The sequence below is a fragment of the Alligator mississippiensis genome, chromosome 1 (assembly GCF_030867095.1).
Source record: "Alligator mississippiensis isolate rAllMis1 chromosome 1, rAllMis1, whole genome shotgun sequence".
In the NCBI taxonomy this organism is placed as follows: domain Eukaryota; kingdom Metazoa; phylum Chordata; order Crocodylia; family Alligatoridae; genus Alligator; species Alligator mississippiensis.
This window is the reverse complement of record NC_081824.1, coordinates 185,038,721-185,052,249: the sequence shown is the minus strand read 5'-3', so window position 1 is coordinate 185,052,249 and position 13,529 is coordinate 185,038,721. Positions and strand designations below refer to the sequence as shown.

The following is a 13,529-nucleotide window of genomic DNA, read 5'->3' as shown; positions in this document are numbered from 1 at the left end:
CAGCGTAGCATCTCTCGTAGATACGCCCACTGGCATTAAAATGGTGCCGCTTTGAGAATTCAAGCTAGATACTTAGCCCTGCTGTAGGTAAATCTAATCTAATCTAGATGGTATTTGGCATACATATGAATTGTTTTTGCAGCATGTCTATGTGAACATAATGTGTTTTACAAGTGTGCGAGAGGGACAAGAAGTTCTTAGCATGGCAAATTTTTCTAGTACAGACAAGGCAATAGCCAACTGTTCTGCTTGCCAACTTCCTCCAACAAATGAGAAATATATCATCTTGACTTTGAAGGGCAACATTCCCAAAAGAGCCACTCAAAAGACATAAAGAGTGCTGGGACACCAAACAGTTTGGCTGATCTCAAGTAGTTGTTTTAGAATGGTGACGATTTTGCAAATGATGTAATGCTGTACCAAATCCCACAATTTATGAATACCAGTTATTTGAGCAATACTAATGGATCTTCATGCTCCCAGATAACATGTCAGCGTTCTTAAATCTGACAGTAGGCCATTTATTTTGCAAAGAACTGAATTAAGTGCACAGAATAGCAATGACTTATTGTGAGTCCTAGGGACAGAAATTGCCTAATTCTTCCTGCAGTCCAATATAATTTGTCTGATTCTCAGTGGAAGTCCGTAGACCTGCATCACTTAAGAATAGTTGATCTTGTGAAGCATCATAGTATCATTCACACAAAGAACCATATTGATTTCACATGGGTTTTTTTAACCAATTATGGATATAAAATTAATTACTGGGGTTAGAACTATCAAAAGCTGGGTAATACCAGTACATGTGTGTGTGTTTGCATGTGTGTGTGTATGTGTTTGCATACTCAAGTTACTTAATAGGCACTGTAATTAGATAACCTTCAAACAGGGGTGAGACAGAACTGTGCTTGCTCTGGTTTTTCAAGCCCTTGAGGTTTCAGTATCATAATGAACTGTGGGGTTTGTTTGCTTTTTTTACTAAAAATAAGGGCCTGTAGATCATGTTTAAAGGTCTTTGAGCCAAGCCAAATGTTTCCCTCTTTAGTATTTGTTAATTCTCATTTGTCCAGATACACCAATTGAAGATTTGTCCCACTTGTTATAATGGGATCTGTGCCTTATTCCTTTTCAAGTATTATAATTTTAACTCCTGTATCACTGGTTTCAAATTTCATTCTAAGTAGCTCCCTGAATTGTTTATAGTAATTAAAAGACTTTAGAAGTATTTATCACATGTTTAAAAAATGGTATCCTTTATATTATAAAGTCCAATTTTCAAGTGCAGTTATTGATCATTGTAGTCATAAAAGGTACAAGGAAAAAAATAATTTTGAAAACATTAAATAAGGCAGGGCAGTTAATTTTAAAGATTCCTCACTAAAAGCATAATATGGGCAAGTGTAGTTCAAGAAAAGTGTAATAGCTGTGGTCCTTTGTATTAATGTGTTGCCAGAGTAAAAAGATTCATAGTGATTTTAAATTAATTTTGAAAGGCTTCCAAGAGCATGTTATACTTTAATAAATCTGTTCTTGGAGGATTTCAGAATTTTTATTATCAGGTGCAAATTAAGGGGGCAAAAGAATTTGATTTCATGAAGGAAAATCAGTAAAAGGAAATGATCCATACTGGGTAATGAAATGGAAGACTGTGGGAGATAAGAGTATTTACAAGCATTTGAAGAGGTGTAAATATGAGGAGGAAGAAGAACTTTCCTATGTGGTATAATAGGGCAAAATGGGGATAAAGAGATTAATTAAGGAAAATGTGGATTAAATATCAAGAACAGACCTAAGGGTACCTTCTGTCCTTTAAAAATTACCAGTCTGTGAGAGGAGGTATGCAATAGTCTCTAAAGAAAAGCAACAAAAGCATTATCTCTTTGGTCATTAAAATCACTAAATGATCATTCTCTAACTTATTTCTACGGTTCCATTAGTTATACTGTCAGGTCATTTAGATGGGCAATAATTTGGGGATCCAATATGATATCAAGAAAGAAGACCATAAATGTGTTTTTGGGCAGATCTCAGACTAGGATTTTTTCCCCCCATGACATATTCAGGTGATGTCACCATCACCTATTTTCTAAGAGATGCGGGTTTTTAAAGAGATGTTTTATATAATTTGTGTAGAAAAAACAACATAATGTTTATCACCAAAATGTATTTTTTGAAGGTATTGATGACTCCTACACATATTCCAGTGGTGATGTGAAAGCTTTAAAGTCCAATAAGAAAAAATACAGTGGGAAGACCCCACATCTTCTGCTAATGTTATTACCCTCCTACAGACTTGAGTCGCAACAGCCCAGTCGGCGGAAGAAGCGTGCTTTAGATGCTGCCTATTGTTTTAGGTAAATACAAATACCAATGTATATATGCATGCATATATATGCTTATATATGTAAATATGTATTCATAGAAGTCTAAACCCTTTAAAGTGTAACTTGGTTGTTTACAACATGATTTGACATTTCTTTTTTACTAGATGCTAGCCCAAAACTCTGTCCCTCATTCACAGCTATATTGTGTTGGTGGCAATTAAAATTGACAGGTCTATGTGCACGTGAAAACCTTACCTTACACTGATTGAATGCTCACCATTCCCTTTGAAGTTATTGAAAGTTGCTCATTACTTCATGAGCAACACTGCCAGTTGCATAATCAAAGGCAAAAGATCATCCATCTGTGGTTTACTTGATCCGAGCCCAGATGGTAGTCACCCTGGCAAGGTCCCTAGAGTATGACCTGAGGAAAAAAATCCATCTTGATTCTAAACCTGGCAAACAGTTAGCTCTGCATATGTGAAAAGAATCATTGTGACTAAGCATCTGATTCTAGTTGTAATCTGGTTGCCAAGTAGCCATCTTTCTTTCTGTATCCCATGACTGAAGATTTGGTCAGTGTCTCATGGGATAAAGAATTACTTGGTCACAATGATTCTTGTGACGTGGAAGTTGCTTATTTTTTCACATTTCCCCGTTTCCATAAAATCTTACATCTTCCAAACACTATTAGTTCGGTATAGGTCGAAACTGTAGATTAGGTTCTCAAAAAATATGTCTCTGCTTTGACATAGTGTGGTAATTAAATTAGTACTTGCTCCTTATATTTCAAATCAGGGAACACATTAGTAGTGAGACATCTAAGGGAAAGACTTTGAAATCTCCCACTGACTTTATGGGGTGAGAATCTTGCCCTTGGTTCTCAGAATTGAAGTCATGGCTTAAGTCCTGTTGGGACTCTGAGGTTGCAAAGCAGAAAGCAATCGTATGGATTTTGTCCCCTCTGCTTCTGGGATGGACTGATACATTTGTGTTTCTTTTTATTTCCAGAAATGTGCAGGATAATTGCTGCTTGCGTCCACTTTATATTGACTTCAAGAGGGATCTTGGCTGGAAATGGATTCATGAACCCAAAGGGTATCATGCTAATTTCTGTGCAGGAGCCTGCCCATATTTATGGAGCTCTGATACTCAGCACAGCAGAGTAAGATCTACCTTTTGACACTTTAGATTTTAAATTAGAGTACCTGTGTTTAGAACAAGGGGAGGAGGGGGAGGGGAATGTTGAATGGTATTTCCAGAGCTTTTTTCACCATTAAATGTCAAAAACTTTCATTGGGTGAGGTACTTATTATTTTAATAACTTCAAGTGAAAATGACCTGTTACACATATTCCACACTTACCAAGAAGAGAGTGCCTGAGCCTGGCCCCTAGTCCAGCTGACAAGATAAGCCTAACCCCATGTTTTTCAGAAGCTAGTATATATTAGTGTTGAAAGCCTTCTGCAGTCCTTCTGCTAAGGCTTTTCTTTTTTTCTTCCCACAAGACAGGGGAAGATATCTTAGACTGCCACTTCCTGAACTTTGCCTGGTCTATAGTGGACTTTGGCTTCCAATGTTGTATAGATCTGTTACTTCATTAATTTGGCAAGTTCAATGAAAAATGATCAAAGAAGATTGTATTCCCTCTTTTGATCTACTTGCAAGTTCCAGAAGAATTTTAAAAATGGAACTTCTTTGCAAATTGGTGGATCTGGAGCACTGTGGTCAGCATCTGGATTCACACTAAGCACAATGGCTCCTGTTCCTCAAGCCTTCTTTAACCTATCAAATTGGCATTGGGTGTTTGATATCAGCACATTAAATAAATACTTTTCTTCTAGTATGAGAAAAAATATAATCCTGTTTTCATCTATTGCTGGACACCAGCAATTTGGTATAGATTTTCTTTATGTAGGTGGCAGGCTTGTTAATAGTGTACCAGTGATGTCAACAAGACCCAACTGCAAAAGAGGAACATAAATTCCATCAATGATACACATTAGTAGTATGCAGTTTGGAGCAGCACTTGTTTTTCAAGGAACAAGGAAGAATAACTGTCATGGTCACAAATATGTGGTTTGGACAGCAACCCAAAAAGTCAGATTGCTTAATAAAGTAGCTAGTGTTGCTGTGCTGAACAGATCTTCTGTCTTTCAGCTGAAAACGCTCTGCTGAAGCTCTAGGAAAAAGGTCACTTAGTGTTTAACTAACACATTAATGGCATCCTCGGAAATGCCTGTGTATCATCAGTGGGTAACCTACATATTTCCCTTAGAGAAAACCATTCTGCACATGAATTTAATTCGGTGTGAAAACTGTAGAGCTGCAAACTTTTCTTTTGCTGATTTCCAACAAGAATTTCGCTGTCAATGTCCTAATTATAACAGGGCAGCAATAATGAACTAAACTAAGGAGCAGCATGGGGCAGAAGCAAAGGAATGGCTAGTTCATTGATGGGCTCTTTCCTTTCTTTAATGCATTTTGAAAACCAGTGACCTGAAATCTGAAAGGATAAATATCACTCTTTCAGCTCCCTCTGCATTGATTTAGAGGACTGAATTTTCAATATAGTGTCCATGAATGAACCTTCATGTCCTCTGTACCCTGAAAAAATATGCATGCTCAAATCAAATCATTTCATAGGCAAAATAAGTAATTGAAAAAATAATTTCCTCTCTTATTTACCTGCTGGGACCTGATTTAAGAATTATGCCTTTCTCTCTAGACATTAACTATATATTACTGACATTTTAAAACATTGTAAAGTGTAAAGCATTCACTTAAGTTTTATGGGAAAAAGAAAAAAAAAAAGGACAAAAGGCTTTCTTGTTAGCATGTTACGCATGTTATTTGCTTGTTATGCACCATTTTTTGCACTGGATCTTAAGCGGTCAAAAGGATGAGATCTTTATCCCACAAAGTTAATAATGTAGGTAGAGGGCTTAATATATCAAGGATATGCAAGACCCCCCAAATTAAAGAATGCTGAGCATTAGCACTAATTGTAATTAATGAATTAATAAAATACATATTGTGCAGCCCTGAAATTACAGAGAATAACATTGTACAGCAAATGATCTGTGCCAAAAATGCACAAAGTGATACAATTTCAGAACAATACCAAATAATGAGGTGTCCTATTTATAGACAGTCCTAAGTGAGCATCATGGAATAGGTTTTTAGAATCTTGGCATATACTGGCAGATATACAAATGAAAGATATTGGGGAAGTGAAGATGAAGGCATGGGGAGCTGGCAAACGGGGCAGATTACTTGGAAAGTTTTATTGATATATTATGTGCAGTTGCAATATAGCTTTTAATATAAGTAAATGAAAGGTTTTCCATTGACTCCAGTGGGTTTTTGATCTTTGGAACAACTGATGCTGGAGGTTTGAGTAAAACATTGGTTTGTGGAGGGCCAGGAAGTTAAAGATTAATATCTTCATCTCACTATTTCACTTTCTCTTTTTAGGTACTGAGTTTATATAATACGATAAATCCAGAAGCCTCTGCCTCTCCATGCTGTGTATCCCAAGATTTGGAACCCCTCACCATCCTGTACTACATTGGCAAAACACCTAAAATTGAACAGCTTTCCAACATGATTGTGAAGTCATGCAAATGCAGCTAGAAGATACCCCTGAAATGGCATGATGTGTGTGTATTAAAAAAAACAACCAAGGATAAAAGAAAAAGGGAGAGAGAAAAGAGAAAAAAAAAGAAAACCTAGGTTCATCAGTGTTAAAAAAAAAAAAAAAAGAAAAAAAAAAGAAGAAAAAAGCGGTACTAGTCTGAACTGTTTGAAAGTTTGTTTTGTTAAACTGGCATCTGAAGCAAAACGTTGAAGGCCTTTATCTTACATTTCATCTACTCAGTTAGTGAGATAGACAAGAAGCAAAAAAAGGAAAAAAAAACCTTTTAAAAAATAAACACTGGAAGAATTTGTTAGTGTTACTATGTGAAAGGAAAAAAACAGGAAAATCCTATTAAGTGGTGTTGCTGTATCTGTCCCATGCCTTACTTGATCTCTCTGTATTGTTACATGATAGGCATCCTACCCATTCCTTTTTTAGTTTTAGAGCTAACAGTGCATTATTTATTTGTGTATAAAAATACAAAAAACAAAAAAACTATCCAGCGAACATTTCATTTCCATTGGGGGGATGGGGGGAGAGGGAGTGGACAAAGTGGAGACCAAACAAACTGCCAGAAATATGTTTAATGCTTAGGAAACTGGAGCTCAAGAAGTCCTGAAAATATAATTAGTTTAGTTCAATTAAAATAGAAATCAGTTATTGCATTTTTGACAAAATCTGTCATATTTTACATGCCAGCTGCCTATGGAGGCTTCTTGTAAGGTCTCAAACCCTTGTTTTAAATAGTGAAAATTTACTAATAAAGGACATTCTGTTTCAGTCTCAAAGACAAGTGTTTAAGATTTTTTTTACTGTAAATGATTTAAATGTCAGTTTAGTAAACCAGTGGAATATTTAACATGTACTGGTCTAATCTTCAGACCTTAATATGTTGCTGTATAGCTATGCTATGGGATTTTTTGTTCTTTTGGTATATGTAACCATACCTAGAGTATTACAATAGGTGGGTAGTACAAACCAACTTAATTGGAAACATATCTGTAGATCTCTATTGTAAACTATTAAAAAATTAAGTACTTTATGTGTAATATGTAAATTTTCACCATATTTTTGTATTCTGTAATACTGTCAACTCTCTTGAGTTGGAATTTGAATTTGGGGCTCTTTTTTATCACTCAGAATCATGTGCTTCCCTCCAGCTGGCCAGTATGAGTAGAGTCCCTATATTTTGACTTGCACTACAAATACATGTTTTATAATATTTGCTATACATGTGCTTTGTATATTGTTCATCATTATGACATAAGCTACCTGACTCCATTTGTTTTGGGTTTTTTTGTTCTGTTTTACAAAGAGGATGGATTAACCTATTCTTGTTTTTTCCCACCCTAGTTTATCCACATTTGCAAAGTTTTAAACCCAATTTGTGTACTGGCTAAAGACAGTCCAACAGATGGTTAGGGAGCTAGATTTAAAAAAAAAATAGAAGAAGGTTTCACAGTCTGATTGACAGAAGGCAGACCCTTTAAAAAGCAGTATTTACCACCATGTAAAGGACTGGTACAAACTGTATGCACCACAGAAGCCCGCAAGACTGGAGTGGGACTTCACAATTGTATAAGTCTTGTGTTGGACCTCTTGCACATGAATGACTGATCTATTGTTGACTTGTGGGGCTGATCCTGTCCCCACTGAGGTCTAGAGAAGTTTTGCTATTGATTCCTATGACAGCTGATTAAGCTCCATTTGGGTCTTGATGTGCAAAAATATTTGCCAGGGGCAGGCCCTACATTTGTGAGTTCTGCTGAATTGTGTTTAATCCTTTTCATGGAAAACAGTTTTTGTCATATCTTTTAAAACAAAGAAACAGGCTCCTAGGAAATGCCCTTTGGCTCTAATAATTTTGATAATTTTCTAGAGAGAACAAGAAATATCAGCATCCTAAACATTATTAAAAAAAAAAGATTTTTAAACAGGTGTATGTAAAAGCATGTGAAATAAGTAGTTCAATTTATTTTCTATTATAAACTCTTCTGAGTGGCAGACCTAGAAATCTATGCAAAGAAATATGGTAATTGGAAGAAGACAGCATCTCCATCATACAACACAGGAAGATGGCTTGGGCCTTATGGTTAAACATTAGGTTACTGATCTTCCACTGTGTTAACTTCAGTGGAACTCCTTTGGCGTTGGTGGAGTAACACCTGTGTAAAATGGAAGCAACATGATCAAGAAGCAGGCCCAAGATGTGGGATCTTTCTCTTTGATTTGCACAGACAGCTTCCATGGATTTCATTTGGAGTCCCCAATTTATTACCGAGACCAAAATATAGCCCTATGAATAATCTAATCCCACCTATTTTTCTCAACGCAGAGGAGGTACATGAATTGTTGTTTTTCTTTTTTTTTTTTTTTTTTTTTTTAATTAGTGAACTGAAGTTTAACAAATTAAGGTCCAATCCTACAGACACTCTCAGGGGCCATATTGGAGAGATCCAGTAAAATTAAAGAAATTCCTCTGGGTATGAAGAACTGTAGCTGCTAGTATTTGTCTCACATGGCCTTAATCTATTTTATTAACTTCAATACAAACACTATATTTTTTTTGGCAGGGAAGGAGGGGAACGGAACAAAAGTAAGCAGCATTAAAAAGAAATGCTTGAAATTATCTTTCAATTTAAATATACCCCAAAAAGCTGATTTTCTAGTTTGATGATTTGAAAGAATGGGATATGATCAGATGCACTTCTCATCCCAATACGCTCGTCATGCGCTGGATGCAGCCAGAAGTTTGAGTTTGGGTTTTTCCATATATTTTGCAAGTCTGGAGAAAAACACCTATGGTTATTATACACAAATTGGTTAAAGTTTTGGGGTTTTTTTCTATTTTTTCCCCTCAGAAAGGCACTGATAGTATTTGAAAAATTCTATTTTAAAGCTCCAAAGTCCTTTTCCTTTTTGGCTTATTAGGCATGTATTTCCATTTTTATTGACAAGGACATAGGGCTCAATCCTACAAAGTGCAGAGCTCCTTCTGGGTGAAAATCACCTCTCTGCAGAGGGTCAGTATGAGGCCTGGGCACCACTTATGTCCACTGTAAATCCTCACAATGAGGTGGAAGTAGGACTTAGTGATACAAAGGCCTTGAATTGCGAGGCCCCCCTGTGAGCCGCTGATCCCCTCTTTTCTCAGTGAGGTCATTGGGAACCGAGGACATTCAGCACTTGGCAGGAGATTTTCAGCACCTCAAAAGATCAGACCCAAAGGTGGGGCTGAGGGAGAATCTTAGCACTTAGCTGGGTGGGTTAGGACAGCATTTTTTGTGTTTAGAAACAATACAATTGTATGGATGGCATGGTAAAAAACGAAAAGGAACCTAAGAACAGCTGTGTTGTATTTTGGTGACCGATTACTCTGTATTTTAACACATTGTATGTCTGTTTTTGTGGTGCTCTAGTGGTAAATAAATTATTTCAATTATATGCTGATGTCGCTTTCATGTGGCAGTATTCTTCTGGCAGAGGAAATTAGTGCAGTGCTCAGCCTAACCTGAGAATGTCTTACAAAGCAGGTTTTGTACGCTTGACCTTGACATTGTACTCTGGGTGGCTCAATCTAAGAAAAACTGTCCTCGATATTAATATTCTGCTTTCTGTTTTAGTGAAAATGTTATATAATCTAAGCACTGCTTCCTCCCCCCCCCCCCACTTCCATTGTAGTATAAATCTAGGCATATTGATCCCCAGAAAGTTCTTTCAAATGAATATAATGCCAGTGAAACGTGTTCTGGATTGACTGTCCTGAAGAACAAAGTCCTCTGTATGCACAGAGCATGTACAGCATAGGCACTGGCACTACAAACTGCTCTAACACCACCTCATCACTTGTACCAGGCACAATCAGGCCAAAGATTCTCTACAACAGAGACTGACAGCAAGGATACAAATGTGTGGGCTTCCCTTCAAGATTGCAGATTTGAAATCCAGACAAGTTCAGTTTGGTTGTTCCTGAGCATAATTTTCATCTTTATTCTGTTCAGCAGTGCTATGTGAAGTGAAAGGGTGACCTGCACCCAGTTCTCAAAGGAGAGCTGTCCACATGGGAAATGCTCTCCTTGACCTCAGATAGAACTCAGTGAAATCAGACAATGCTGGCAAACATGAACTTCATAATCCTTGTGAAGTCTTGTGCAATTTCCCACACAGCCCCATTAAGAGGTCACAGTTCTGCTGGCCAATACTTCTATCACTTGTTGGTTAAGCGTGTGTGATATTGTACCTGCAAACCACCATATATGTATATTTGTTTGACAGCATCCAAGAAGTAATTCATGGACATTGGGGGTTTTTTTTTTTTTTGGACAAGCAATTGGATGCCAATTTTTTGGTTACAAAAAGAGGTTTTCTGACCCCGTTCTGCAGTTTACAACTACATCATCCAAACAAATAAGGAGATCAATACTGTAACTTATACTGGCTAGACCTTCCGTAGCTATTGCCACATAACTAAACATAACTCCTGTAAGGGAGGGTTGCAAAAAGTTGGACCAACACATGCCAAGATGAAAATATTGTGTTAAAAGCCTTCCAAAAACAGGCCCTGATCCACAGAAGTACTGACCACTGTAGTTCCTGTTGGTTTCAGTGGAAATTAAAGGTACATACTATTCTTTATGCACAGTTATTAAGTCAATTTTATTAATTTGTGAATATCTTTAAAATTATTTCACAATTTATCGATGCTAAAAATAAATTTATGGCCCATTTCGCCACATTACTCCAGTTTTACACTGGTTCATCTTCATTTATTTTAAAGAGAGTTATGCCAGCATAAAAATGAGGTAATGTAAGGTTATTAGGCCTTCAACTTTCATTGTAACCATTTAAAAGAAGGCTTGCTAAGGGATGCTGCCTTTGGACATAAAAGTGTGAACAATGTGACCACGCAATCACATTTATACCATTGATAATCCTTGAATATTTTTGCATGTCAGGCACCTACATTCAAAACACTTTCAAGTGCTAGTTGCTATATTTTTTACAAGTAATGGATGTTTAACTGGGGCTGGGGGGAGGTAAATGTTGGTAGGGATTTTTAGTTAGAAAAATCATTGTGGTTCATATCATTAGATAGAAATGGAATAGAGGGAACAGAATGTGCTGGGGAAAGATTTTATGAGGTGGGGCTGAAAATATGAGAACTGTCCCATGATAAAGAGATGTAATCAAACAGCTATGCATAATTAAAAGTAGACACTTCATGCAGAATATTTCTGTGTTGGACCTGTCTTTGCCCTTCACTAACACAGCCTCTCTAAACTCTATCAGTGAAACTCCTGCTGTTGTGCTTGAATCAAGCTGTGGTTAATAAATGTGGAATATTCAATATAGGAAAAACCCAAACCATGTAAATGTCTTGAAAATCAGTTTTTAGGCCAAGAACTGCCTCTTAGATCAGACGGAACAGATTCTATGAGGAGCCGTGAGTTCTGGAAGAAAATAAACCGAGAGGTTATGTAATTATATGTGGTTATAAAGTAGATGTGAAGTAATGTAGTTGGCTTGTCAGTGGGTATGGGTGTAACAGTAATTTCTTCATCTGTATAAAAATAAAATTAAATGGAACAGAAAACTGATGAGAACTCCCAATCAAATTTGATATGCTCGTTTAATGAAGTAACCTGTTGGAATCTAATACAGCACCCCATGGGAATAAACCGTTCTTAAAACATATTGTGGTGGTCCAAGAGACTAATGTGGCCTTTGAATGGGGTGATTTAAAACCAAACTAAGACACTGACAGGCAGGGGAGGGGTCAGTGATCCCTGAGCCCTGGGTCTCTACTAGTTGCACACACTGTATGCTGAACCCAATTAAACAACCCCTGTGACTTTCACCTAAAATGTTTGCAATAAGAAAAGGAACAAACGTAGATGCAAATGGCAAGCTGAGCTTCGAATTTGTTATGCTTTGAAATACAGCATGGGTTAGAAATGGTCCAAGCCAGAAAGTTTGCATGAGGGTACAATTTTTTCCAAAGTCTGAGGTCAGTTGGAAGTAATGTTCAAATCCAAATCCACACTTTCCCAGATTTGGGGGGATTTGGTCAGGACAAGTCCCTAAAACTGACACTCGAAACAGATGTTACATGTGTCCTGTGACACGCTGTGCCTGTCCCAGAATAGAAAGATCCCAGGATTGGCATGTATACACTTCACCCTTTCAATCAGGTTTTAGCGAGCAGCTGAATGCACTTCCACTGTTTTGCCATTAATTCAATAATGTAATCCCAGGACACCCCTTCAGAGACATACTTTGTGATGTCCTGGGACAAACAGTTAGCACCACTTATCCCATGAATCTTTTTAGGGTTTGTCCGGCAACATTGGAAATGGATGTCTAAACAGTTGCACTTTGCCCCGGGATAAAACGACTTCTCTCAGGACAAATGTGACGTCCATTTGTAGCCTGATTGATAAGCAGCAAGTCACTGATGGCATATGCAGGCACCACTCTGCTGACCTAGTTGCAGCCAATTACAATAGTAAGGTGAACTTTGCTGTGCAGAAAGCTCACCCAATGCTACGTAACACTAAATGAGTGACTGCAGTGCGTCTCTAGCATTTCTCTGGCCTCTGGACCCACTTGAATAACTAACTTCTCCTGTGCCACATCCCATGTAGGGCCCCTTTTGTTTTTCTTGATGCACAAAAATTACCTATCTAATAACCATTTGCTATAATGGCACTTTTGGATAACTGGTGGTAAGATACTGAGCTTCTAGGTCACTTCATTAATCAACTTGTAAGTCACCTCACTAGAAAAGACTGAAAGTCCCGCAGTCTAGTACTTATCTGATAATGTCACTGCTATCAGACAGAACCCTAGGAAATGAACTGATGGCTTCTAGTTTCTAGTGCAAAGTGGTTGGCAGTATCAGCAGAGTCCAAGGATATACAGATTTATCTCACCCATTTAGAAAAGTGTTATTATGAAGGAAAAGTATGCAGCAGTTCATGGGCAAGGTATGCATTCCATCGTGGTGTGTAACCTGCTTTCTTAGAGGTGGTCTGGATCGATGTAATTTGGGAGTTATGTCTTGTTTCAGATAGATTATGGAATATGCGGTTTCCTTCAGCTTTGTGACAGAATTTAAATATTTTTTTCCAAAATATATTAAGCCAACATTTTTTTCTCCACCATTCTCCAGCTATTTATGCAATATATATCACGAATCACACCAGGTCTTCGGTCAATTCAGGTGGGAAGAGGCAGGTGCACATCAAGCAGAACAATAAGGGTGCAGAAGGAAGATTTGCATGGAAAATTAACTGTGTAAACGTGAAACACTATAACTTGAACCAAGACATAAATTAATTGTATCAATTTATGCTTCTGTCTTTGTTATTTGATTTATTAAACCTGTCTCTGGCTGTTTCAAATTCCCATGCCTTTGCCTTGGGATAGAGAAACTTTTAGGGAGGTAAGAATTTAGGCAAGAATCACTGAAATCGCAAGTATGTTCCAATATCTTAAAAGCTGTCAAATGTGTATAGATTTAGTACAAAGGAACATTTAGGAGACTTGCTAAATCCCAAATGCTT

At 37.3% G+C, this 13,529-nt stretch overlaps 1 protein-coding gene across 1 annotated transcript in view; it reads left to right on the top strand.

The window, feature by feature from the left end:
* TGFB2 (transforming growth factor beta 2) overlaps positions 1-9,408 on the top strand; it is an 81,268-nt gene extending 71,860 nt beyond the window's left edge. The window contains exons 5-7 of the mRNA XM_006265048.3: positions 2,177-2,354; positions 3,336-3,489; positions 5,802-9,408. Coding sequence (XP_006265110.1) covers positions 2,177-2,354; positions 3,336-3,489; positions 5,802-5,960 — 491 coding nt within the window. The 3' untranslated portion in view covers positions 5,961-9,408. The remainder of the gene's footprint in view (positions 1-2,176; positions 2,355-3,335; positions 3,490-5,801) is intronic.
* Positions 9,409-13,529: the final 4,121 nt, after the last annotated feature.